General features: G+C 37.5%; 1 protein-coding gene across 1 annotated transcript in view; it reads right to left on the reverse strand.

The window, feature by feature from the left end:
- mybpc3 (myosin binding protein C3) overlaps nt 1-20,187 on the reverse strand; it is a 45,833-nt gene extending 25,646 nt beyond the window's left edge. Inside the window, exons 1-16 of the mRNA XM_067441392.1 lie at nt 20,100-20,187; nt 17,273-17,542; nt 16,040-16,183; nt 15,849-15,935; nt 15,616-15,764; nt 15,407-15,524; nt 14,575-14,623; nt 12,188-12,247; nt 8,728-8,751; nt 8,306-8,469; nt 7,652-7,784; nt 7,118-7,120; nt 6,151-6,275; nt 5,899-6,004; nt 4,196-4,362; nt 2,844-3,009 (exon numbers count right to left, since the gene is read on the reverse strand). Coding sequence (XP_067297493.1) covers nt 2,844-3,009; nt 4,196-4,362; nt 5,899-6,004; nt 6,151-6,275; nt 7,118-7,120; nt 7,652-7,784; nt 8,306-8,469; nt 8,728-8,751; nt 12,188-12,247; nt 14,575-14,623; nt 15,407-15,524; nt 15,616-15,764; nt 15,849-15,935; nt 16,040-16,183; nt 17,273-17,542; nt 20,100-20,124 — 1,790 coding nt within the window. The 5' untranslated portion in view covers nt 20,125-20,187. The remainder of the gene's footprint in view (nt 1-2,843; nt 3,010-4,195; nt 4,363-5,898; nt 6,005-6,150; nt 6,276-7,117; nt 7,121-7,651; nt 7,785-8,305; nt 8,470-8,727; nt 8,752-12,187; nt 12,248-14,574; nt 14,624-15,406; nt 15,525-15,615; nt 15,765-15,848; nt 15,936-16,039; nt 16,184-17,272; nt 17,543-20,099) is intronic.
- Nucleotides 20,188-26,282: the final 6,095 nt, after the last annotated feature.

The raw sequence follows: 26,282 nt of genomic DNA on the forward strand, positions 1-26,282 counted from the left end.
CAAACGGAAGCCTGTGTTCTAGTAAGGCTGCATATCTCGGCTACCACGTCATCAAGCGCAGATGAAGGCCGTCTCCTTTTGAAAGATCCTTGGAAGGCTGCCTTCATTTTGCGTCCTTCATCCAGCTCAAGTGTATCCTTCAATTACCCAAAATCCTTTGCAAGCATTCCAATTCACATAAAAGAACTCATGGAATACGAGTCAGCACTGAGCTGTTCATTAAGAAATGAAAGGCAAAAATAATGTTTTTTCGGAGATGAAGGCATATATGTTATCTTTTGTTTTGGTGTAAATTCATCACTTAACAAAAAAACTACCAATATTATAAAGCCACTGAGACCGCAGATGGTTATTCTCTGTATTGTTTTATTTTATAAATTTTTATTAATAAAAAGCTAGTTAATATAATAATATAACGATTATAATAATGGATCGATTTGTCGAGACTGTTTTCTAAGATGGTGCCTGTTCGTGAACGCGTAATGCACTATGTTTATAAGGTATCTTCTTATTAAACTGTTTGTACACTTACAACATTCTCAATGCTTCGGTTTGCATGTAGGGACCCTCATTATGCTACCGTGTTAGTGTGAGGCTATTTTGAGCTTTGTTAGTGGTATTAACTAGCGATTTAATTTTACCACCCTGTGTCGACCCTGTGCCCCATAGACAAGCACTATAAGCTAATCTGTTTTTAGAGATAAAACTCTTTACATTCGATTTTCATGAAAACGCATCCCAGAGAACGATCTACTCTGTAACCATCTGTTAATTACCCCTAGGGTCATTTCTCACCGGAGAAATATTTATATTTTCTTTTACTTAAACACTAAAGAATCATGGTGAATGATATCTGTACCTTTCACTGAGAGAAAGCACGTTATCAGTATGTTTTGGGAAACTTTCTGGTCAGAACTGGAGTTCGATCAACTCCAACCTTGAAGAAACTGTGTATCCCTGTATTTGCAAAATATTCTGTGTTAGAACTCAGTATTGGAGGTGGATTATGGGCATCCTAAGAGATGGGTGGGCTTGTTGTTCTAGACAAGCTGGCGCCTGCTCCAGACCTGGAAGGTCACTACGGGCTTAATTCCGGGGTGTAAGCATCAACAAGTGATCTATGGACACATGATTCTGATTAACTGATAATGTGTGGAAATTTACCATGAGTGTCTATTTTCTCTTAGTAAATCAGAATCATTCAACTTGCAGTAATGACAAGGCTAAACCTTGAAAACAGTATAACTGTTGAGAAATTGAATACGAGAGACTGGTAGAGAGGGAGCACGGCCTACGAACTCAATTGTGAGACTTAAAGCTGGCTTCTGCTGATGAAACTGCAAACTATTCTTCAGTAAATTTGTATTTAATTAATTGCACTCCTGACTCTTGGTCTTCATTTCTCATAACTGGTCTTGGGTATTAAACTGTTATGTCTGACCAAATGTAAAACCAAACCAAATGTCTGACGATTGTCAAATGTTAAACTAACTTTACAGCCATTTGGAAGCATTTCAGATATTTTGGTATCGTTACGTATCGAAAAATCTATATTTTAGACCAGGGTTTCTCAACCTTTTGCCTACTGCGACCCACTTTTTTTTGTATGCCAGTCATACAACCCACTATGGCTAGAAATAAATAACATAAATTTTAGACCTAGGCTAGTTCTTAAAAGTTCAGCTGTTCGTGTTTTTTTTCATGTTAGTTCACAGTGCATAAACTAATCTTAACAAGATTTTAATAATGCATTAGTAAATATTTAAAGTGCAGTTCATTATTAGTTCATGTTAACTAATGAACCATATTGTAAAGTTTTACCATTAATTCACGAAAACAATTTCTTTTCAATAATTAGACAGACTATGAGGCCAAAACTGATATATTTATTTTTTTACTCACATTAATGTGACATTTAAGACTGCCGCTCTGAAACGATGATATCCAGACCCGGTGGAATTGGGGAAATGGCCACTCGTAGTTGCACTCAAACTAGCTGTTGTAAGTCTATTCCTGCTTTTTGTTTTCATTGCAGTCACTGTTGAAAATCCCGACTCACAAAGATGAGTGGTGGTGCTGAATGGCAAGGTGGTGCTGAATGGCAAGAGAAACTATGTTGCACGATCTGCGAGTTCTGGATATTCGTGTCTGGTTTGAATCCAGAAGGAATTCAGGTCTCAAGCTAACAGGCCATGGCTGTGTACAGTATAGGTCGGGCATCTCAAACGCGCTGTCATTACCAAGCAACGGGGTAAAACGCTTGCGTAAAGAGAGTTGGACCTTGTCCAATAAGAGCTGTTCGCGGCAGTGATACATTATTGTGATAGGACAGTTTAGAATCAGCGTTAGAAAGTTACGTCAAAAATGATTCAACATACGAAATTCTAAAATAGGAGAACACATAGAAAGTCTCGTGACCCCCTTTAAAATGATCCACGACCCACTAGTGGTTGAGAAACACTGTTTTAGACAACACTACATTGCACTTAGTTTATTATTTCAGATGCCTTTTTAAAATACTACAATTGAAATATGTATATATGATATACAAATTCAACCCAAAAATTGCCACTGCTTGTTTTTGACACTATGTGGTGTTCTTGTAGGAACCATTCAGTTTAGAATAATCTTTGTATATTTTCAGTAGCTATAGATTTTTTGAGTAATGTGCTTAACCAGTAAAACAACTAAGAGATGTCATAAACCAGATTGTTAGTGTGTGATTAAACGGTACCAGTAGATGCTTCACATTTACGCTGACTAAAACTAGTCTAAATAAATGAGTGCAACTCATTACATTACATGACTAATTCACCATTAAAGTAACACACACATGCACTCACCTGCCAATGTGTGTGATATGAGTTCTAGCATCGGGTTTCACCTCCACTCCATTTTTGTACCAGATGCCTTTCACATTCTCATCAGAAACCTCACATTTGAACACAGCCTGATCTTTGGCCTTCACCGTCAGGTCAGCAATGCTTTGATAGACCTCTAACTGTTTTTCTAAGGGTCAGAGGTCAAAGAGAAAGTGAAACTATCATGGCAAAGAGAAATCACACACATGACCAAAAACTAAATATGGATGCTTATTACCACATTACACCACAAATGCTATTCTAGCATGTATCACCAATTAACATGAAAATACCATTTTTTTAGATGAATCATGATTGTAACTTAGAAAGTACTTTAAAATAGCATGTAAACACCATAGCATGTGAATATACCATTTTTTGCAAGGGATTTAGGCTTAAGTAAAAAAAAAGAAGCTGTTATTATGTTTAAATACATAAAAGAATATAGCAAAATCAGAGGTTAGATGTATAAAAATCATGTTTCCATATGGTGTTTTGTTATTTTCAGAGCTTGACAAAACCTGATCACTATTTGCATTCGATGAACAGAAAATCAAATGGGTTTGAAATGACATACAGTGAACTACCCCTTTAACATTTATAATAAAGAGAGGTGGGGTAGGAAAGGTAACAATCCCACCGCAGCCTGGTAGAGTTACAGTATTGCTTGGCAGATGGCTTTTTTTTTTTTCTTCACCTTCACCTCTTGCACAGACAACCTGGTAGCAGACACACCTGGGTATCAGTTTGCTTGTAAAGTACTATACATGCTTAAAGACAGAATGAAGGAGGGAGAAGAAAGAGTGTGAAAGAGGCAAAAACAAACAATAAAAAGAAATGGGAAAGAAATGGAATGAGTCATAAATCATTCCAAGATACTATTAAAAGAGATGGATGGAATGGTGTGTGACAATGACAGAAAGAGAGAGTGAGGGAGGGAGGGAGGGACAGAGTCATCTGCCCTGTAAAAATATATGGGTCACGCGGTCTAACAATAGCTGGCATGTGGGCACTGTGAGTGGTAACCTTGTACGGAAGTGTCGGTGGCCATGTTTTCTGAAGTGACAAGAGGTGAAGTTTGAATGGCATGGCCATGAGTGTGTGAGGTTGGAGGGAGGAGTGAAGAATGAAGAGCTATTTGATGTCTCGAACCCAAATCATGACATGCAGACTAGTTTCAAATCCTAAATATTAGATACCTTAACAAATATCATATGCAATATATTTTAAAAAGATTCGTCCCTTCAACAAGTTACATCAAATCTAGAAACATCTGTAGAAGAGAAATCTGCAAATATCAGAGGCATTGAAACTATCCTAAATGAGATATTTACCCTGAACCAGGAGCTCTGCTAATGATTGCCCTCCATTGGTTTTCACCCGGTAGTGTCCACAGTCCTCCTTGGTCACATCATTAATGATAAGGACATGCTTACATCCGTCTTTCTTGAAGCGGTACTTGAAGGACTCATCTCGGGTGAGTTCCACACCATCTTTCTCCCTGTACAGGTCAGAGGTTTGCTGTTTATTAATATTCAATAAGACTCAGTGAAGCATCGAAAATACATTTTGGTCCAAAAATAACAAAAACTTTGACTTTATTCAGCATTGTCTTCTCTTCCTTGTTTGTGTTCAAACCTCAAATACAGAATCAAATGGTTTTGAATCAGTGAATCGATCAATGATTCGGATCGCGTGTCAAACTGCTGAAATCATGTTGGCGATCCACTGATTCATGACCGTTTGAATCTTTATTTGATGATTGAACACAAACGCGGAAGAGAAACAATGCTGAATAAAGTCGTAGTTTTTGTTATTTTTGGACCAAAATGTATTTTCGATGCTTCAAGAGATTCTAATCAACTAACTGATGTCACATATGGACTACTTTGAGGATGTTTTTATTCCCTTTCTGGACATGGACAGTAAAGTGTGCATACACTTGGATACGCTCTCGGACTAAATATAAAATATCTTAAACTGTGTTCTGAAGATGAACGGAGGTCTTACGGGTGTGGAACGACATTAGGGTGAGTCATCAATGACATCAATTTCATTTTTGGGTGAACTAACCCTTTAAGTTAAAAATCCATAGAAGTTCAACAAAAGTGACTTTTGTGTAAATGTCTGGCATGCTGCTCTAGTGGTAGGCATTTCATACATCGCAAACTAATATGGACATCTTGGAAAAGAACCAGTTAAAAATAAATCAATAAAAGAAAAGATGTTTAATCACAATGGTAATGAAAATTCAAAGAAGGCTTGGACCTGAACACCTAATGATTAAAGGTGTAGTAATAGCTAAAAGAGTTATTGGCGTGTATGTGGTATATACTCAGTAATAACAACCTCTGAAAAGTAAATCTTGATTCACAAGCATTACTGCAGGGTAGTAGTGAGAGCAAAGGGGATTAATCAAATGGCTGACATAGTAAAAGACTAACGGTTTATATTAAGTTGGTAGCTGCTAATCTTTTCTCATGCACCCATAAGCTTTTGTGCCGATCCCAAGGCTATACATTTCAATTCCAATCAGGTTAGACTAAAAGGCACACAAAAACCCATTACTATCTCCATTTTACTTGTAAAATAGTCATTCACTGCGGAGTTTCAGTACCAGGAACAGTATCTACTTTTGCCTTTCCCTAATCATGTTGGCTCTAGACAGTCATCCACTATTCAAGAGAGGTGCCATTAACCACCGGTGACTTTCTCATTCCATTCTAGGACACTTGTGAGGTGCTAAAAGGCTGCTATGACCTTTTCCAGGGACTGATCATTTACAGCCCAGGGTGATATAGAGCCTTGGCTACAGCTATGGCAGAACCAGCACTCACTCATGCCCTACCATCTGTCAGTCAGTGTGACTCACCCAACCAGCCAGCCACCCGGAAAGAGACACATATGCCATCTACTGGACATCTGAGGAATGCCAGGACTCAAGGACAGCTTGTGAAAGGTCCACCACTTTATTGTGTTATTAACAACGATGGGAAAACATGGGAAAAGGAAGTGTTGCGCATGTTGACAGGCCTACCATTTCACCTGAGCCCCCTCTTCAGACACTTCACACTCAAACTCCACTCTTTCTCCTTTCATAACCATCTGATCCTCCAGGTTACGTACGATCAGAACAGGAGGCTCTAAAGGCACAGAGAGAGATTTGAAAAATGTAATATAATTTTATATCATTTATATACGTAAATCTGAAAAAAACATTATACATAAGATATTCATTTGTCTATAAAATGTATTTTCTCAGAGATCATTGCCTTTGGAAGTTTATTACCTTTAACAAAGAGCTCAGTGACGGTCTTCTCATCTCCAACTACACACATATAAGCAGCATCATCTGCCAGACTACAGTTGTTGATGGTGAGGATACGTTTGTTGCCTACACTCTCAAAGATGTACCTGTGGGAAAACAAGAAATGGTTCAGTAGCATTTTCAGTTTTGTTCTCTAGATGGGGACAAAGCACCATTGTTGGTTCACTTCCAAACGTATATTAACATCAGAAAATGAAAGGGATAGTTCATCCAAAAACTAAAATTCTGTCATCATTTACTAATCCTCAAGTTTTTTTAAAGGTGTATGAGTTTCTTTCTTCTGCTGAACACAAAATATAATGTTTGTAACCAAGCAGATAGAGCATCCATTGACTACCATAGTAGGAAAAAAATACTATGGTAGTCAATGGTTGCTCTCTCTGCTTGGTTACAAACATTCTTCAAAATATCTTCTTTTGTGTTTAGCAGAAGAAAGAAACTCATACAGGTTTGAAACAACTTGAGGGTGAGTAAATGATGATAGACTTTTCATTTTTGGGTGAACCATCCCTTTAAGTTCTTATCAGTTTATAAACTTGATGTGAGGACATTATCATGTCAGAAATCTTGTGGCAAACAAATAATATACAATTGTTAAACATATGACAAGACTTGCTTTAAAATTCTTCAATTCACACAATGTATTTTTACAAGAAATATCACTTAACTAAGGTCACTGAAAAAACTATTATGAGCCATTGAGTTTTTCCTTTCTTTTTATTCTATTGTTATTTCAGTCTGTAAACATCTGATAGCCTCCATCCAGGGGCACAGCTGACATCTGAGTCTACGGAGCTGCTGTGCATTCTTGGAAAAACTGTCCTTGCACATTCATAGTCAAACAGGCTGTTTGAGACATCTAACCCTGAGGTTACTTATCAAGTGTGGGCTGTGTACTGTCATAGGCATACTGTTGAGTGCCACTCACTTGCTGATGTTGACAGCGGAGAGCAGGAAGAGCAGTCCATCCATCCACAAGCACACGGTGTTGTCAAAAGTCAAAGAAATAGACAGTTATTCGTGACCGTGCCCTTTCCATGCACTTTATACTTCAAGATAATATAATAATTGAACGTTTCAAATATTTTCAATGTGTTTTTTCTAATGCTGTCAAACGCTTAATCACGATTAACACACACCAATGTAAGACAAATGTGTTATATTTATATATTAAATATGTATTTATACATAATATTAATTATATAAATATATATATATATATATATATATATATATATATATATATATATATATATATATATATATATATATATATATATATATATATATATACAGTATATAAATGGAAATATTTCTTAAATGCATGCATGTGTGTGTGTATTCAAATATACAGTCCACACACATTTATTATGTAAACACAAACTTCTCTTTTGGACTCTATTAGTTATGATTAATCCCTTTTTCCCTTTTAGTTAAAGTGAAAGGACTAAAATATAGATACCTTCCAGTTGGGTGTATCTCTTGTCCATTTTTTAACCATTTCACTTCTGCATCTGGATTGGCCACTTCAATTTCCAGTTTGATCTTGTGTCCCTTTTCTACTTGGTAAGCTGGGTCCAACTTCCTAAGAAAAGCTGTGAATATAATAAGGAGGATAAGCTCAGTTACAACTATAGGCTTTCCTGTAGCTTAACCAGTAGAGCGTGGCGCTAGCAACGCCAAGGTCATGGGTTCGATTCTCAGGGAAAGCAAGAGTATGCAATGTAATGTAAGTCGCTTTGGATAAAAGCATCTGCCAAATGCATAAATGTAATTTATGTACCACTATTAGAAACAAAACAAAAAAAATAGTTATTTAATATGACATTGTTTGTTTGCTGTCTTCTTTGGCTTTGTACTCTTGTACAGTCATAAAAGTTTGTAGGAAAAAAACATTCCTTTCTAATGCATCAAATGAGCAAATAAACCATTAATGATTTTTATTGAACAGGTGCATTTCAAGCAACAAAGCCGCTAAAGGCAGGCAAGCATAGTTTTGTAATGTATTATTCCACAAATTGTCTAACCACCATCCCTGCAAAATGAGCTACTAACAGTCAAATTAGTAGTGTGGATCACTTTTGTGGTGTGTAAGATTAAAAAAAGGCCAACAAACCAGCACTTTTCTTCTCTTCTTTTTTCATTTTTTTGAGTCTCTTAAGCATCCCTCGCAAGTCCGTGATTCCATACTGGAAGGCGATCTTTTCATACTCTGACGCTGGAGCCTTCTGAAGGATATCCCATACGTCTACGTCAGGCTCTGTGTTCACATGAACAGCTCTGCAAACCCACAACAGAAGATGGATTTTGATCAGGACAGGTAATTTAAGTCTGAACATATTGTGCCTTCTTCACAATGGTATACTATTGTCCTTTTAAGAGTTTATTAAGCATGTTCGGTACATTATTTACGGTATTCAAATTCTTAGCATAGTATAGAGAGTATAATATAGAGATGCAATTTACAACAGCAAATAAATATTAACAAATGAGATCAATGTAATTAATAAATTTTTCTGTATGTTTTAAAAATCTTACCGTAGGCCAGTTTTTAAGAAACTGCTGTACATATGTAGAGGCAGAACCCAAACGTCAAGCATGGTAAGACAAACCACAGCTGATTAACTGCACATTATCAACCTCTCAGATCACATAGCAACACAAACTGTTAGACCATCAAGACAATTTTACAATTCATTTTTATACATGCATTTAAACAAACAAGCACACAGAATCTACATTGTGGCCTACATAAAGTGGGTCTTTTTTTAAATAGCTTATCTTCATGTGTCTCTAATGTTTATTAATCCAGATAAATAATTAGAAATTGTTTGCATAAACGTACAGCGTTTACTGACATAAGCAATTAGCTATGCTGGGGCTGTGAATGTGGGATGAATGCTGTGGGATGTAGAACGGCGTAGGAATTGTGAGTGTTTTATTAATGTGATTAATTAGGAGTAAATTAGTATGATAAAGGAGTTAGCTAAAAATAAGTCAAACGTGACCCTGTCTATCTAGTTCCAAGTGGGTGTGCACTCTGCGGAGTGGAAAAACATAGAAGGACTAAAGTTGGCAATCAGTGGCTGATTAGGAGAGAGAATAATCAAAGTATCACACACACACACACACACACACACACACACACACACACAATTGGCATTACAACACTCAACATTCCTTCATGCACAAGCAGTCAGTTCAGTGTGACGCACTTACTCTCTTTAAATGGGAGAGGCATAGCCACAGAGGAGAAAAACAAAAAACAATTATACATAGATGAGCCTAAAATTTCTGCTGGTAATTTGGAAAAATGTATTAATAAATAATGACGAAATAAAGCTTATACGTCAATATTCAAAATCACATTTTATGTGGTAAGGTAATTGAAATCATTCGCACCATATGTAGCTCTATTAAATAAACATACAGTGGAGTTAAAACGTCAGACAACAATTTGAGACTTAGAAACAAACGGTTGTAATGTTGGTTGCAGCAGAAATTTGAGTTGAGCAGGAATGTTCAACACTTTTTAATAATAACTACGGTTATGTTTACACGACTATGATTTATTAAAAAATTGGAAAACATTTTGCATACAGACGACAACGTTTTTAAAACGATTAGCGTTCACACGGATACGTGAAAACCTTTAAGAATGCTGTATTATTCATGCCAGGCCAGTAGATGGCAATGACACTTTTTAAGGAAAAACTACACGCCTATAGACTGAACACCTAATACGTATGCGCATGACATCACCGATTTCACAAATCACATTTTTGTAGTTTACACAGAGACAATAATGGTATCGTTTTCAAAAGTTTTTCAGTTTTCAGGCCTTGTAAATAAACGGCCAATGATAATAAAGGACAGATAATAACTAAAGCACAAACTGAGGTCTAGATATACACAAACTAATTAGGAGTGCATTTCCCAAAAGCATCGTTAGCCAACTATGGTCACAAGCTCTGCCGTTTTCAGCATTCAACCAGTCGTTTTCCAGAAACCATCGTTCCACCAATCGCAAACTTGTGTGGTTGCAACGGCAGCTCTCGAGCTGTGGTTAGAAGCATAGTTTCTTGTTCGCATGATATGTAATAGATCCTAAACTTGGGCAAAATAAGCAAGCTGACATTCAGTGCAAGCTTTATCTTTAATTTCATATACATAAATGTTATTTTATGTCTTTAGTTTGTCAAGAGATTTAAAGCACCTCTTTTGAAGAGTGCACATGTGCGTACGTAGCCTGGATGCCAGCCGAACTCAGCCCCGCCCACAAAATTTTTAGGTCGGGCAGTTCGGTCTGGCCTTGCTCCATAGAGGAGTAATTACCAATGAAATCATCAGGGCGGGCTTTAGACGATGACGGACAGATGATAAACAGTAACATAATCATGCACGTCATCAAAGGGGCTTGGATTATATTTACTCGAATCCTAAACGGAGAGCTTGTTTGTATATGCATTCACCTTCACAATTTCTCTCAAAAATGATGATCATGTTGGGTAAGTACTCTGTGTATCAATAAATTATTTTATTTTTTTACAACACTGGCAAAAATCGTTTATTCTAGCACGTGCAGACAGGGTTGCCAAGTTTTTACAACAAAACCCGCCAACTACTAGCCCTAAACAATAGCTTCTCGGGGGGTTCTCCGGGAAAAAAATGGTGTTTGGGGTGTAAAATGTGTGTTATTTTGGCAAGGATGCCTGCTAACATTCGCACTCATGGGTCTATATATCACATTATAGTCGCTTCAACCCACGGACATAGAAAACAACCCGCGGAAAAAAACACGGACTTGGCAACACAGTGCAGTTGAGCTCTGTCTGTTGACATTTGACAATGCGTCGCTTCGTTGCTCTGATTGGTTGTAGGTCAATCCAATTGATGTCTTTCCTGGTTCGGTTGAAACGCCCCATAATCACAGCCCAATGGAGCAGTTTCAGACTCATATTCTGACTAGAATTGAGTATGACCACGTCAGGCTAGTGCGTACGTGCTCTAGTACGTAAGAACGAGTCTATGGTTGAATCTGGAAATAAAGCAAAATAACGGATACAAATATGAACAGCATGAATTCGATCTCAAAATAATTAATTAAAAGCAGTTATTACTCCACCACCTGCGTGACATCATTAACCAACATGGTTGAACGACAACTTTGTGACAACACGGTTTCAGGAAACAGACGTTACTAGCTTGTTGATTTCTTCACCGATGCATTGTACTATGGTAGTTAAAGGAACTGTATGTAAGAAATGTATTTCAATTAATCATAAAATGGCCCTGATATGTCATTAAACATTAATAAATAATGTTAACTTCAAATACTTATATCACTGACAACAGTAGTCTGGCCAGAATATTGTCATTTAAATGTTGTTGTTGCAGCCCTCAACTGATGTTGATGTTTTGGCCTGAAGCTCCAGCCTCCAGCTATCTACCAATCACAAAGTCAGTAGTAATTCGGCATCCGGGGGGAGGGGGATACACCGCTCAGCAGTCATTTGAAAGTAATTGCAGAGAGTAAGCATGGAAACTTAACAAAAGTGGAATAATTCACAATGTTTAAAACATTTCAAAACAATAGTTTTAATTATGTAAATTATTAAGACATTTTAAATTTGGTTAGTTGTTTGTAGGTCACTAATCAATTAAGTATATTTGTGGCAATGAGCATGCGAGCTCCTTTATACAAGTGTCATATTTTCTTGCTTCCTTTGAAGAATGCTTTTTTGATCCTTCACAAATCATTTCAGCTCGAGTAATAATGGGAGGCAAGTGGGGAAAACCTAATATTAAGACATTCTGAAATTTAGTTAAATGTTTCAGGAGAACTTAAATAGTAATTTGTTCAAAACTGCATTGCAATATTGCAAGTGGTCTTAGACTTTTAGACCCCCCCCCCCCCCCCTGCATTCATTGTGAGCTTTTTTGGACATGGGTAGACAATGAATGTATCTGATCATGTTTTCTATGTCTTAAGACTCACCTCTTTTTCAGTAAAGCACTGAAGTCCAGTTCGCCCGAGTCATCACCTGCATCTGTGCTACTGTAGGAGAGGAAGGAATCGAGAGCCACATAACATGAGCACACAAAAATGTTACATTTTAACCTCATTAAAGTATGCACATTTTATTAAAATGGGGGAAATCTTTTAAGAGCTTCTATAACATTAAAATACAGTCTTTTAAAAAAACTGAAATGTAATTAATGTTTTTGTAAAATAACAGAATATCAATGTTGATGCATACAGTATGTCACATTCAGACTGTATTATTATCTATAAAACATATACAGAATGGATGTACAAAACTTGGGTTCAGTACAATTTTTAAAATGTTTTTAAAGAAGTCACGCGTTATACTTACCAAGACTGGATTTATTTGAAAAATGACAGTAAAAACTGTTATATTGTGAAATATTATAATTTAATCAACTTTTTAAATTATTCTTATTATCAGTTGAAAACACTTGTGCAGCTTAATATTTTTAAAGCTTTGATGCATATCTCTGATGCACTTATCACAAGTGTCTGTCACGTATCATACATTTAATGCTTCCCTAAAAGTAATTTCTTTCAAACAAAAAAATCATACTGATCCCAAAACAGTGAACAGTAAGTGTATAGTGACACATACAGAGGACATATGGGATAGATCCTGATATAGGACAGATACACAAACAACACATGCAAATAGAGTCAATAGAAACTGGAACAGGTCTGGACTACGTTGTTTTTAAAGTGCCCCTTATGCTATTATAAGGTTTATTAAAAGGATTTTGTTTTGGTCTCCTATAATAGGTTGACATGCATCCAAGGTCAAAAAAACACTTGGATTTTCTCATAATATACATTGCAGCATCATCTCTTTTTCACAGTGTCTAAAATGGTTCGATAAAGGATTCAGTCTCTCTAAACCCGCCTTTTCCGAGAGCCTACTCTGCTCTGATTGGTCAGATGGCCCAGTCTGTTGCGATTAAGCTCTTGCTTACTGTGCATTTCAGAAATTTCTGTTTTAGATGCTTCCTCAGTCCTTGATACACAATGATCTGAACAGTAACTATAGAGTCGGTTTTACCGTATCAATTCGAGCCTTTGGAAATGCTCCAAAGGCTCCACTTAATATAAGATAAATAATCTTTCAGTGGGGTAAGATTATTTACCCCACTGGCAGATTATTTTGCTTAGTTTAAGAAGAAACAACTCAAATCTTATTTGAGTTATTTTTCCCAAAACAAGACAATTACTTTTGCTTGTCTAGTAAATACTTTTTGTTTTAAGAATTTTTAGATGTTACTATAAGGCAACAAGTGAGGAACTTCTCTTATGGTTTGACGACATCTAGCACATCACCATGGAATGAAGAGAAGCAACAAAAGAGACACATCACTCAAAGTTTGCGCAGCTGGTTCCACTGATTTTGACAAGCGCTATCAGCCACAGATAAGAAGTTGAGGTGCATGGAGAGATTTTTGTTATTAGGTTTCAAATAACCAGAATTCAAGTTTTACAAAACAGTCACGGACATAGTGCGGTTTCTGATTAAACTGGTGGCAACGTTATTAGTGTGATCCTCTAATTTGCTCACTCTCAATCAGTGTCTGCACTTGAAAAGATCAGTGGACAGGGAAATCATATTCACTTTAAGGTCCTCTGCCTCTGATACACCAGTAATGAGTGTCGGGGAAATTGCCCTTCTCACAAAAAACAGAGAAAATACTCAGAAGAGAACAGACAGGAAATGAGAGTCAGGATGAGAGTTTGCAAAGATCCTTGGAGAGTGAGTCATAAAGCGTCAGCAATGACTAATATCTCTCTCCTTAGATGTTGGCAGACAAAAGCAAGATTGAAAAGGACAGAAAGAAAAGGGCAAGCTATGACTGACAAAGGGACGTGGATGGACAGTGACGGACTCAAACTCTTTTTGATGACAAATCAGAGGGTTTGGTTGTGTAAAGACAATAGCAGTGTTGTGAATATATCCCCCGCTGCTGCAGCAAACCCCTATACTTAGCTACCTTCCAGGATCTCCCATCTTCTTCTTACCACCTGCACTGGTGCTCCTGAGTAATCGGCAGTTCCAAAAAGGGTTAATGCAGTATAAATGCTAAATTTTAAATCCCAAATATGGACTCAAATGCCATCTTACTGTACAAACAAACTGCAAAAAGAAGTGCTAGGATCTAAGCACACAACATTTCATCCAACCTCAAACCAGACAAGCAAGCAAATAAAAAACAAAAAATAAAAAAACAGGTTATGACCTGCATGAGCAATCACCTTTTTTAATCTTAGGAAAGAATTGTTGAAATCAATACTTTAATTTATACTTTATTAAATAAAGGTAAAACAATAAATGACATATAAATACTCACGTGCGTCTAAATGCAGAGCGAATATCAAACCCATCTGCTGGGCGAGCCTCTAGAATGCACACAGTGAAAAAGCACACATTAGCAATTCATTTGGCACAATTATAATTATTAACACTTATTTATTCCTTGTTGTTATTTATTAAAGGGTTAGTTCACCCAAAAATGCAATTTATATCATTAATGACTCACCCATTAATGACCACACCCGTAAGACCTCATTAAGAAGACGAGTTCATCTTCAGAACACACAGATATTTTATATTTATCTCTGAGAGCGTATGCAAGTGTATGCACACTATACTGTCCAGGTCTAGAAAGGTAATAAAAACATCATCAAAGTAGTCCATATGTGACATCAGTTGGTTAATTAGAATCTCTTGAAGCATCGAAAATACATTTTGGTCCCAAAATCACAAAAACTACGACTTTATTCAGCATTGTCTTCTCTTCCAGTTTTGTTTTCAATCCTCAAATAAAGATTCAAACGGTTGTGAATCAGTGAATTGATTCATGATCCGAATCCGATAGTTTTTGTGATTTTTGGACCAAAATGTATTTTCGATGCTTCAAGAGATTCTAGCTAACCAACTGATGTCACATATGGACTACTTTGATGATGTTTTTATTACCTTCCTAGACATGGACAGTATAGTGTGCATACGCTCTCTGACTAAATATAAAATATCTTAAACTGTGTTCCGAAGATGAACGGAGGTCTTACGGGTGTGGAACGACATTAGGGTCATTAATGACATCAATTTCATTTTTGGGTGAACTAACACTTTAAGCGTGCAAATGGTTCTTCTTATTCAAATAAAAGTTTGGGTCTTACCATGTACTGCTATGTCAAAATTACAACTGTCAAACTTGTCTCTAGATGACACCTCACATCGATAGGCTCCGGCAAAGTTGGCTTTAGCTGCAATGATGTGCATCTCAAATGTGTACACCTGAATAGAATTTTTTTGTTGTTGTTTATTTAATTTTTGACTTTCAAATTATTCCAAATGTATTCCATAACTATTTGAACACTTGTCATACCTTATTGTTGCGGTCATAGTGCTCTTTGAGTTGCAGGTGCTTTCCTGACTTGCTGGCCAGATCCATCCACTTTCCTTTGAACCATTTTACTGTGGGCTTCTTCAACAGAGATTCACCACACACCCGAGCAACAATGGTAATGTTCTCACCTACATGGGAGGAACAGATTAGAAGAACGTTTTCATTTCATATGCATTATGAGATTCGTATAGGCTAGAGGCACTGTCACTCACCTACATTCACCTCCCCACTTTGAGGCTTCTCTGTGAAGAGACCTGTAAGGTCCTGCCTTGTGTCAGGATGATGACTCTCAGGCAGTGCTTAAAAACAAACAGAATGGTTAGTCAGTCACTTCCTGTCATTTGAAATGTGTAATTCAATGACAAAGCATAATGATACGTGTTATAAATGTATATTTTTTTACCTTCAGGTGCTAAACCATCTGATGCGGGTGCACTGGTGTCTGGTGCTAAGCTTTCGGAAGGTGCTGGTGGAGCTTTTTCAGGTTCTTCAGGCTTAGGATCCACAGCTGCAGGGTCTGGGGATATGGCTTTTTGTGGTTCCTTCACTGCAAAAGTGCAACAATTCTTAAAATGGCTTTCTGCCAGATGACACAAAGTAATCACTCATCTGAGTGAGAGAAGCTTCCCTTTTCACTGATGATGAATGTACATTTTAAAAATGCAGTCCCTAAGCTTTACTTCCACATTACTAATTGCTGCATCTTACAAAAAAAGTCTGGGTGAAAACAAGATGCTAACTCTCTCGCTCACATGGCTCTTGAGTATAGCTTTTTAAACGTAAAGCCAAAAAAAATCTGAGATTACAACATTTCAGATATATTCCCCTTAAACACACTCTCTATTAATGAACATGCTTTTGCATGCAAAGTTTTGTTCTCATGGGTGCTTTTTAGCTTTGATATCACTCTCTTCAGGATTCTAATGGCCACAAAAAATAGCATTTGCTTTCATCTTCATCCGTGCTTTAAATACTTCATGTATAACCATAGATCTATGTAAAACTGTTAGAGATGTAAAGTTGCAATATATCCTTTAGCACATGAAACATTGGCCATTTATACTCGAGTGTGAAATACCAGTATCTTTCTCTACAAAAATAGCACTAATACTTGTTATACTGAACTTCTTTCATCGACAGAGTTCTATTTGTATAAGTATAATTATCATACTTATTCATTAAGGTTAGGGTTTTTTTCTGAGAATCAATTTATCAGGAAAAAATTCACTGAAATAAATAACCTAGTTTGACAACTAAACTTTTGTTTGCCCTTCTAGACACTGACTTTATTAGGCTAGCTATTCCGCCAGAATTTCATTTAACCCACACTTATTTTAGCTATATATATATATATATATATATGCACAATGCCTAACAGGATCACAAGCTCTATGAACAGACACTGAAGATATAAGAGGTCTGGTGAGTTTCCCAGAATCCACAGCAGGCTTAGAAATTCTTACAAGTAGTGAAAACATGCTCAGAAAATGTGATTTTAAAGATCCAGTTTCAACTCCAGAGAAAAGTGAATCAGAAAGGAGATTTATGGTGCTCTGTGATGGCTTTACAAACGAACCAAAGGTGGGGTAAAAGTGAGGTAAATACAGGGAAGAGTCACCATCCAAAAATCACCCACCTTCCGATTCTTTTATCTTTAATTCAAATTTGACCTTTGACAGCCCAGCAATAACAGCATATCCCGCTGCATCCTCATGGACTGCATTGTTTATTGTGAGAGAGTGCTTATTGCCCTCCGCTGAGATGGAATATTTGTCACTCGATGAAATGTCCTTGGAGTCTCGCTGCCATCTCACTTTTGCATCAGGCTTCTCAGTCTCGGCTTCAAATATGACTGTTTCCCCAATCTCAGCAGTCTGGGACTTTGGTTTCTTGATGAAAGCTGAGACTGAAGGAGGGAGGGAGGGTCAGAAGGAAAGGATGGATTTCCATATCTCTGAAAAATGCCTCGCCCTGACTCTGTTTGTATGAAAGTTAAGCTTCCAAAGGCATGAACTGAACTGGAGGCCAGACTGAACACGCGTTGTGAATGTATGCCGCGAATGTGGTCGCGATTTCCTCAGCTCTCATCACGAGAGCTCATCAGCTCATTTATGACGTTAAATGTAATCTGACTCCTAATCTGAGTTAGTGCTGTGAGGCTCGCGCGGCGACTCGATCGTTATATTGAACAGACACGTTCAGTATTTAATTGTAGTGTCTGTTCTCTAACTCAGTCACTGTAATCCAGTAGCGATGGCTTTGGGAATGGCCTCACAGGGCAGCGAAGCATTCTGGGAATTGTAGTCTTTCATCCCCATGAGACAAAAATACATTTTCTGTTTTTTCTCAGTCTAGAAGGCACAAAAAATACTTTCACATTTCTACTACATTAATGACCCAGTTTAAATACAGATTCATCTTTCCAGTGCTGAAGTACCCCTTTAACTGAACGCAACTTGCACTGGCATATCTAAAATCATGTCAATGCCATTGCTTTGTCTCAAGATGCACACTCATAATGTTTTTTTTTTTTTCTAAAACATGTTCATAAAAGCTACTTAAATGTCCTAAATTAACAAAGAACTGATGCTTAATCCAAGCCTTGCCTGTCAAACCAGACCTTTAAAGATTATTTTTGGTGTGCATTAAAAGAAGGCTAAAAGAAATTTAGCCTTAAAAGAAGTAATTCGCCAGAGTGAATTCTGTAAAACTACTAAAGACTCAAGTTATAATGAAAAATGTAGTGTAAAACGTATACCCACATATAATTTGGTTAGGAATAGCTTAGGTAATATTTAGTTAACTACTTTTCAATTTTGACACTTGAATGTGTTGCTGGAACCTTATCTTCATGGCTATTGTTACTCGCATGCCTTGAATTATTAACTGCTTATTCATCGTTCGCTATTTCACTTTGAGTCACGCATCTTCAATCGCATCAGTACAGATGGTTCAAGCATAAAGCAAGCAACCGTCTGGGTTTAAAAATAGAGTGCATGTGCTCTCCATTGAGAACGGCAGTCCACATTGACACGGCCGCAGGTAGCTGCTAGATGGATTAACTGGGATCTATTTCGGGTGTTTATCAAGTACTGGTCCCTCTCTTGCCATTTCAAAACTGCTGGTATCTTTGTTCCACTGCTGCATTCTGGATGGATGGAAGCAGTGACAGTAAACTAAAGATGTGTATGTGGTAAACATGTTTTCAATAATGCCTGTGAGGTAAGCACAATGTCAGGGACGGTATGAGGACACGTTTGTTAATTTGAAATGTTGGGCTGAATGCCAGAGGACGGATATATGACAGCTAATTGTCTAGCGTGAAAGGCAGTCAGCGAGGCAGTTCATGGCACAATTTAACTCAGCCAATAGTGACTGGATTTTGTTGGGGAAATGGGATAGGATGTCCCTTCCCATCCCATTTCTAGGCAGGTCTGTCACTCTTCAAACAAAAATTTGGCATTGCTGTTGAGAATCTAAAGCAGTGGTTCTCAACTTTTCAAGGCCGCCCTTTGTCCAAGATAACATTCGAAGACCCTTCAATCTAAGCTGATATGTACCTCTGGTATTTCTGGTGTAATATATAAACTAAATATTATGTCTGTTTAATATTGTACATAATTGTACAATATTGTTGAAATAACATTTACATAATTTTAAGACTTTTGCAGAGTACCCCTGTTTGTCCACTGCCCCTGGTTAAGAACCGGTGGTCTAGAGCCATTGAAAAACACAGAAGAGATGGACAAAGGGAAGAGAAAGTGTCAATCAGATGGATTATTGTTTACTACCACTAAACTCCATTGCTTAATGCTGAAAAGTGATGCAATAGCATTGTTATCATGCTGTAGGTCTTAGCGAATATCGCCTGAGTGGGCTGTCAAACAGGTGGTATTACATTATGGCAATCCTTTAATTCCTGCTTAGACAAGGTTATTCTGTGCACTTTTGGGAAAAGCCCTTTAGTCCATTGCCATTATTTTATCACTTTAGCTTAGATATGGCATTGACTAGTATTTTGGATAAAACATTTTAACTTTGCCATGAAGAGAAATTTGCCTAGAGAGGTACACAGAGATACAGTCTGTGAATGCTGTTTGAATACACACAGTAGGCAGTATGCAGTACAGTTTAAAAGAACATCTTGACAGTATATTACAAAAATGCTCAACTGATACTGCCCATTTTGCCCATACAGGTTAAATTACAAATGTTCATAATTGTTCAAATGACTACAGATTACATCAAAAGCCAGAGGTGCAGGAGCCATGGAAAGCATATATAACAAACTACTGAGGTTTTGAAGTTGTACGGTGATCAACCCAGTGCACATAGGGTCAAAGTTCAGAACAGTAAAAATATACATAAATATTGATGCTGACTGACAAAAAATTTATAAAATAAAAAACGTTATACAATAGAACGTTTGTCAAATATAATTAAGAACAAAAACACAGGCATACCTGTTTTTTTAGTTGGCTCTGGCATCCTGGTTGAGTGTCCCAAACAGGCATTGTGGACACCAACACTAGCACTTCTCTTTTAATAGACACCCCCCGCCCCCACACCCCTTAAATGTCGTATGGTACTTGCCCCGAATCATCCTGCCCACCCCTTCACACATCTACCACCATGACCTATCAATGAGCTCACCTTCCGTCATCGCCATTGGATGACAGAACTGAAGCTAAAGGTGGATGGAAGATAAGGGAGCACAGACCATATGTCTTTAAATTTAGAGTCTTGAGAAAAGCTTCTTCAGATGTTTCCTCCTAACTGTGCTGCTCCAAGAAAAAGGTCAAAACACATTTGTTATGATTATTTTTAGTGTTCTTATACAAGCTCTGACATGGAGCCATAACTTTCACATCTGCAGCTTCATATTCTTCTTTATATATTTTGTGCATGTCAGCAAGTAAAGAATGAATACAGTTTTAGCATGTGCGCCCACTTGCTTAATGCACAAGTATGTCATTGCCTGGATTCCATTGTATCAGTTTTATATCTAAAAAAAAAAAAAAAGATGATGTTATTGCTTCATAAATGTTTATTTATCCTATTATGCACAACAACTATGCTCAATGATTAGTTAAAGGGTTAGTTCACCCAAAAATTATTTGATTAATTACTCACCATTATGTCGTTGGTCACCCGCAAGACCCTTATTCATCTTCAGAACACAAATGAAGATATTTTTGTTGAAAGCTGATGGCTGAGAAAGGCTTCAGACAGGCCTCCATTGGCATTCCGCGCTCACAAGACCCATAAAGGCACTAAAACATCGATACTAAGTCCATCTCATTACAGTGGTTGTACAATAATTATACAATGCGACGAAAAGTTATCCATCCAAAAATCTAAATAATGACTTTATCCACCAAGTTATTGACATGAACTCGACGCATGCGCGAGAATATGACGCAGATCCTCCATTCAGATACATGACCCATAAGCGAGGAGGAGCGCCGTTATCGCGTAAGTTCACGTCTGAGACCTACACGAAAGACAATAGCTTGGCGCATAAAGTCATTATTCTGATTTTTGTGCGGCCAATAACTATTTCCGTTGGATTGTAAAATTATTGTACAATCACTGTAATGAGATGGACTTTGTATCGTTGTGTTTAGTGCCTTTTATGGGTCTTGTGAGTGGGTAAGCGGAAATGTACTGAATGCCAATGGAGGCCTTTCTGAAGCCTTTCTCAGCCATCAGCTTTCAACAAAAATATATTCATTTGTGTTCCGAAGATCAACGAAGGTGTTACGGTGTCCAACAACATGAGGGTGAGTAATTAATTAAATAATTAAAATTTTGGGGTGAACTAACCCTTTAATTCATTATATTCTGTATAAAAGGCTCCAAGAAAAGCTTGTAATGAATAGGCCCAAAGAGACTGAAAGGTAGTGTAAAAACCATCACAAAGTGTTTCCTTCCCCCCAGTGCAGGACCCCTTCCTCTAGCATTGCTAAGTTTGAACTTACTATCTCCCTTTAACCCCCTTAACCTTTTAGTTAAACATTTTCTGAAGTATTTACTGTGTTTTTTTCCATATTTATTTGCCTCAAAATGATTCCGATTTTTTGTATACGCTATTTGTATATAATATGGTAATCCTAAAAGGGATAGTTCACCTTGAAATTAAATTTTGATATGTTTTAGCTTACCTCATGGGCATCCGAGACGTAGGAGTATTTGTTTCCCCAGTAGTTTCAATTTTGATCATTTTAGGTCAAACCGTTCTTGTCTGTGCCTCACATAATGCAGGTCTATGGTCACCACCTTAAAGAACATACACAGAGAAGGCCAAATTAAACAATCCACCATCGTAAGTACACACTGATGGCCTAAGACATGAAACGAGTGGTTTTTTTTTGAGAAAACGAACAGTATTTATACCGTTTTTACCTCTTGTACACCACTACGTCCGACTGATCCGAGGGCGCGTGTGCGTGTTTCCTGTTGTGACATTCGCATGTTCTGGCTTTAGTCTGTGGATCTGGATCTCCGGAAGCGGATCTCTCGCGCGTGGAGGTCTCTCATTGTTTACACAGAAATTTGGGAAGTGTTACCTTTCACTGTGAAGATCTAAACATATTTAGACGTACGGAAATCGCAATGGAAGAAGATTTCAATATATTAACAGACAACGTTTAATTTTTTTCACAACCATATTTATTTGAACCAGAATACACTGATCAAGAATGTGATACCACTTCCGGCACTTTCCGCGCTTGCACAGACTTAAGCCAGAACGCGCGAGTGTCACAACAGAAAACACGCACGCGCGCCCTCGGATCAGTCGGACGTAGTGGTGTACAAGAGGTAAAAACGATATAAATACTGTTCGTTTTCTCACACAAACCACTCGTTTCATGTCTTAGGCCATCAGTGTGTACTTACGATGGTGGATTGTTTAATTTGGACTTCTCTGTGTATGCTCTTTGAGGTGGTGACCATAGACCTGCATTATGTGAGGCACAGACAAGAACGGTTTGACCTAAAATGATCAAAATTGAAACTACTGGGGAAACAAATACTCCTACATCTCGGATGCCCATGAGGTAAGCTAAAACACATCAACATTTAAAGGGGGGGTGAAACACTCAGTTTCAGTCAATCTCATGTCAATCTTGAGTACCTATAGAGTAGTATTGCATCCTTCATATCTCCGAAAAGTCTTTAGTTTTATTATATTTGTAAAAGAAATATGGGCTGTACCGAGTCTTTCCGGAAAAAACCGAGCGCCTGGAGGCGTATCGTGTGGGCGGAGCTAAAGAATGACATATGCGCAAAGAGGTGACGTCCTCAAGCGTGGAGAAACCCATCTCAGCTATCTCAGCTAATAGATATGATCCAGAATCTAATTCGGAGGCTGAAATAGAAACAGCAACAGCAGGACGTCCGTCTCTGTGGTATGTACTGTATTTAGAGGCCTGTCAACATGACATGATTCGGTTTATGGACTATTGTATGCGACCAAACCTTAGTAGCAAGCAAAACGGATTTGCACGTCAGAGTAGTGTAACGTTATAAGTTACATAGAACAGCAATGAAGTCCGTTAGTGCATTTGAATGACGAAGCACGCGATTGTGTCGTTTACTGATGTTTACATACGCGACGATAAGCAACAGCACAGACATTTGAAGCAGTTTTACTTACCGGCTGCTTCCAAAGCAGGACCGAACCTTTATCGCTGGGACGGCTCCGTCAAAAACACACTTCTTGGAGTGTGGAGATCCACTTTGCGATGCGACTGAAGCATTCTTGCGTTCAAATCGGTTCAAATGCAGCGCTGCCTTCCCGGAATGCTGTGCTGAAGCGTTGAAGTCGCTTAATGTCAAAGTGGAGGAATGAAGTGGAGCGCGGCGCGGACTATAACCGACATTAGTGTTCACGGACGACTGGATCTGCAGCTGAGAGCAGTTTACTGTTTACAGCGTGCATTTCCTCTCTCGCGCTAGTGACGCGCGCGCGCGCACCCTACCGGGAGAAGAGCCCGTACGGCCCATACAAGGACTTTCCGATCTTTTAACGTCAAGTAGACCCATACTCGAAAAAAACTCTCCGAAACTTGTGAGAAACCGGAAGGAGTATTTTTAACACAGAAATACTCCATCAAACGTCCAACATTAGTTTTTGAAACTTTGACTATGTTTAGGATGGGAATCCAGGTCTTTAACAGTGTAAAAAGCTCAGTATGCATGAAACAGCATCCCCCCCCCCCCCTTAATTTCAAAGTGAACTATCCCTTTAAATGTAAAATTCACTTAAAAGTACTTCATTTATTTATTTATTTATGTTTTTCATTTTTATTCTTGGAGATAATTCATGGAAAAATTGCCAATATAATCAGTAGATGGCTGAAGAGGATCACTCATTGGCACATTTGCCATTTCCACTCACTAATATTGATATTTTCATATGTTTTGAATTTGAATTTATGTTAAGCGTTTAAAAATCAATTTTGTCAAAGTTCAGCACTGGTTTGTACTGAAGTATAAAGTAGAGTTTCAAAAACTTGTCAGTTCTACATTAATCACACAAATAACCTACTATATTTTGAATTCCAAATTGGAACTGTGACTTAGCAACCCTGTTAACATTAGCCTTAGTTTCTCTCATGTAAATCGAATGCCCATTTACCAACACACCTATAGGTTTTTTGTTGTTGTTGTTTTTTTATTTTTTTGAGCGACAAAGATATTTTGGAATTTAACATATATTAACATTAATATAAGTCACTTTATATACCGTCACTTAGCCCTATTAGGCTTAATGAATTACAATGAAACAATTATAGCTTAAGCTTACCAATCTCTGTTTGTTCACTTGGACATTGATGTTCTCATTTTATTGCATTGTTTTAACTTCCCTTTGTCCTTTTCTGTTTTCTGCCCCTTAACGTTTCTCTGCAGCCTAGTTTCTCCATAGACAGTAAAAGATTTTCTCTCCTCTGTTCTCTCACTCTGGTCATGTGACACTGCAATGTCGATTGATATGTAGTACTCACGTGATAATAGATACATTTTTGGGCTCATTTAAAATGCTAAACCAAAGTTAAATAAAATATTTCATTTCATTATTTAAAAAAAAGTTTTGATTATTTATAACGTTTTATTATAGAACCATTTCACCAAATGATTTCGGCAATATGGCGCCCCCTCGTGCGGAGATATGTATTGCGTATACTGCATACCCTATTTTCGCACCTGTCAACTTTTCCTTGACCCCGAGACATAAACAACACAACATAACATCAACAATCAGTGGCTTTTGATTTATGCATTTTACTCGTATTGATCTTTTAAAAAACCTGTAGTTTAACTAAATGTCCTCTCAAATTTTACCCTGACACTATTCACATACTACTTTTAGATAGGCTACATTGCAAAATACTGTTAAAACCGTATAACATGATTATTTCATTGCTTTAACTTAAATTGCTGTACCCTGATGTCCTTTTATATCTTCTGAAAGTAATTTGTATTAAATAACAAATTACCATTGAATCTATTAGGCTGCTGCCTGACACTGTGATGTGTTATATAGTACACAGGCCTGTCAACACCTCATCATTCCAGACAGTCACACAAGCTGTTGCATGATGACAACTGCATGAAATGCTTCAGCTGTAGATAAGACATGAAAGAAAGTTATTTGCAGTTGTTGTAATGACTATATATATTTGTTTTGGGTACCACAGTTGGCTTTCCTCTAATCTAAGTGTGAATCCAGGAAGATCTGCCACAGCTGAGCCACAATGAACTGGAATTAGCAACCACTGTGATGCTGTATTGTGGGATTTCAGCCTAAGTGTTTCTTGTAAAATGAATAACTACTTGAACAATTTAGATACTTAACACAGAAGATACATTTTATGTATGTGTAACAGAGGCCAGCTAGTCGCTTTGCGAGTAAACCTCACTCCTCTGATCTCAAGAGACGCTCTAGCAAGGGACGCTAGAGGTTGCGTCCGACTCTTATGCCAACGGACCAGGGTTTGAGTCCCACTTAGAATGGAGCGGTTCGAACAGGAGGGGTTACATATGCACATGATATGGCCAATGCAAATAAATGTGTCACTGTCACTGTCGCACATTCCATTGATGTTCTGTAAGGGGTGGAAGGTCTGCTTCGCCTGCCGTTCATCAGCTAGGAATAATCTGCACCTTTGTCACAGAGGTTAGGGCCTGCAGTCTGTCTGGAGTCACAAACCAAAGATAAGAGCTGCCTGACAGGGTCCTTGACCTATAACAAATGCCACGTGTAGGTCTCTTTCAGTAGTTTAATTTTATATAAAAACAAAGAAATGAAAGAAGAAAAAAACATTTCAGAAGGGGGAAACCTCTTTGTGTCAGGTATTCTCTTCCATGCATATTTAGAAACAGAAAGAGATTTATTGCCATGTTTGATTTATTCTTCATAAGGAATTTACCTTGGTGTTGAAGCTTCTTATATTAGCAAATATAAAAAGACATAGGTTTAATCCGAATAAACATTTACACATGTTTAAAGTATTGTGAATAATAATATGAATAAATAAATATAATTAATTTGCAGGGATATTACACAAAAAGTGTGTTCAATTGTTCAAGAGGAAAATAGCCTGTGGGAAGAAACTGTTCCTGTGATTTAATTTTCTAGT

This window comes from Pseudorasbora parva, chromosome 1 (assembly GCF_024679245.1).
Source record: "Pseudorasbora parva isolate DD20220531a chromosome 1, ASM2467924v1, whole genome shotgun sequence".
In the NCBI taxonomy this organism is placed as follows: Eukaryota; Metazoa; Chordata; class Actinopteri; order Cypriniformes; family Gobionidae; genus Pseudorasbora; species Pseudorasbora parva.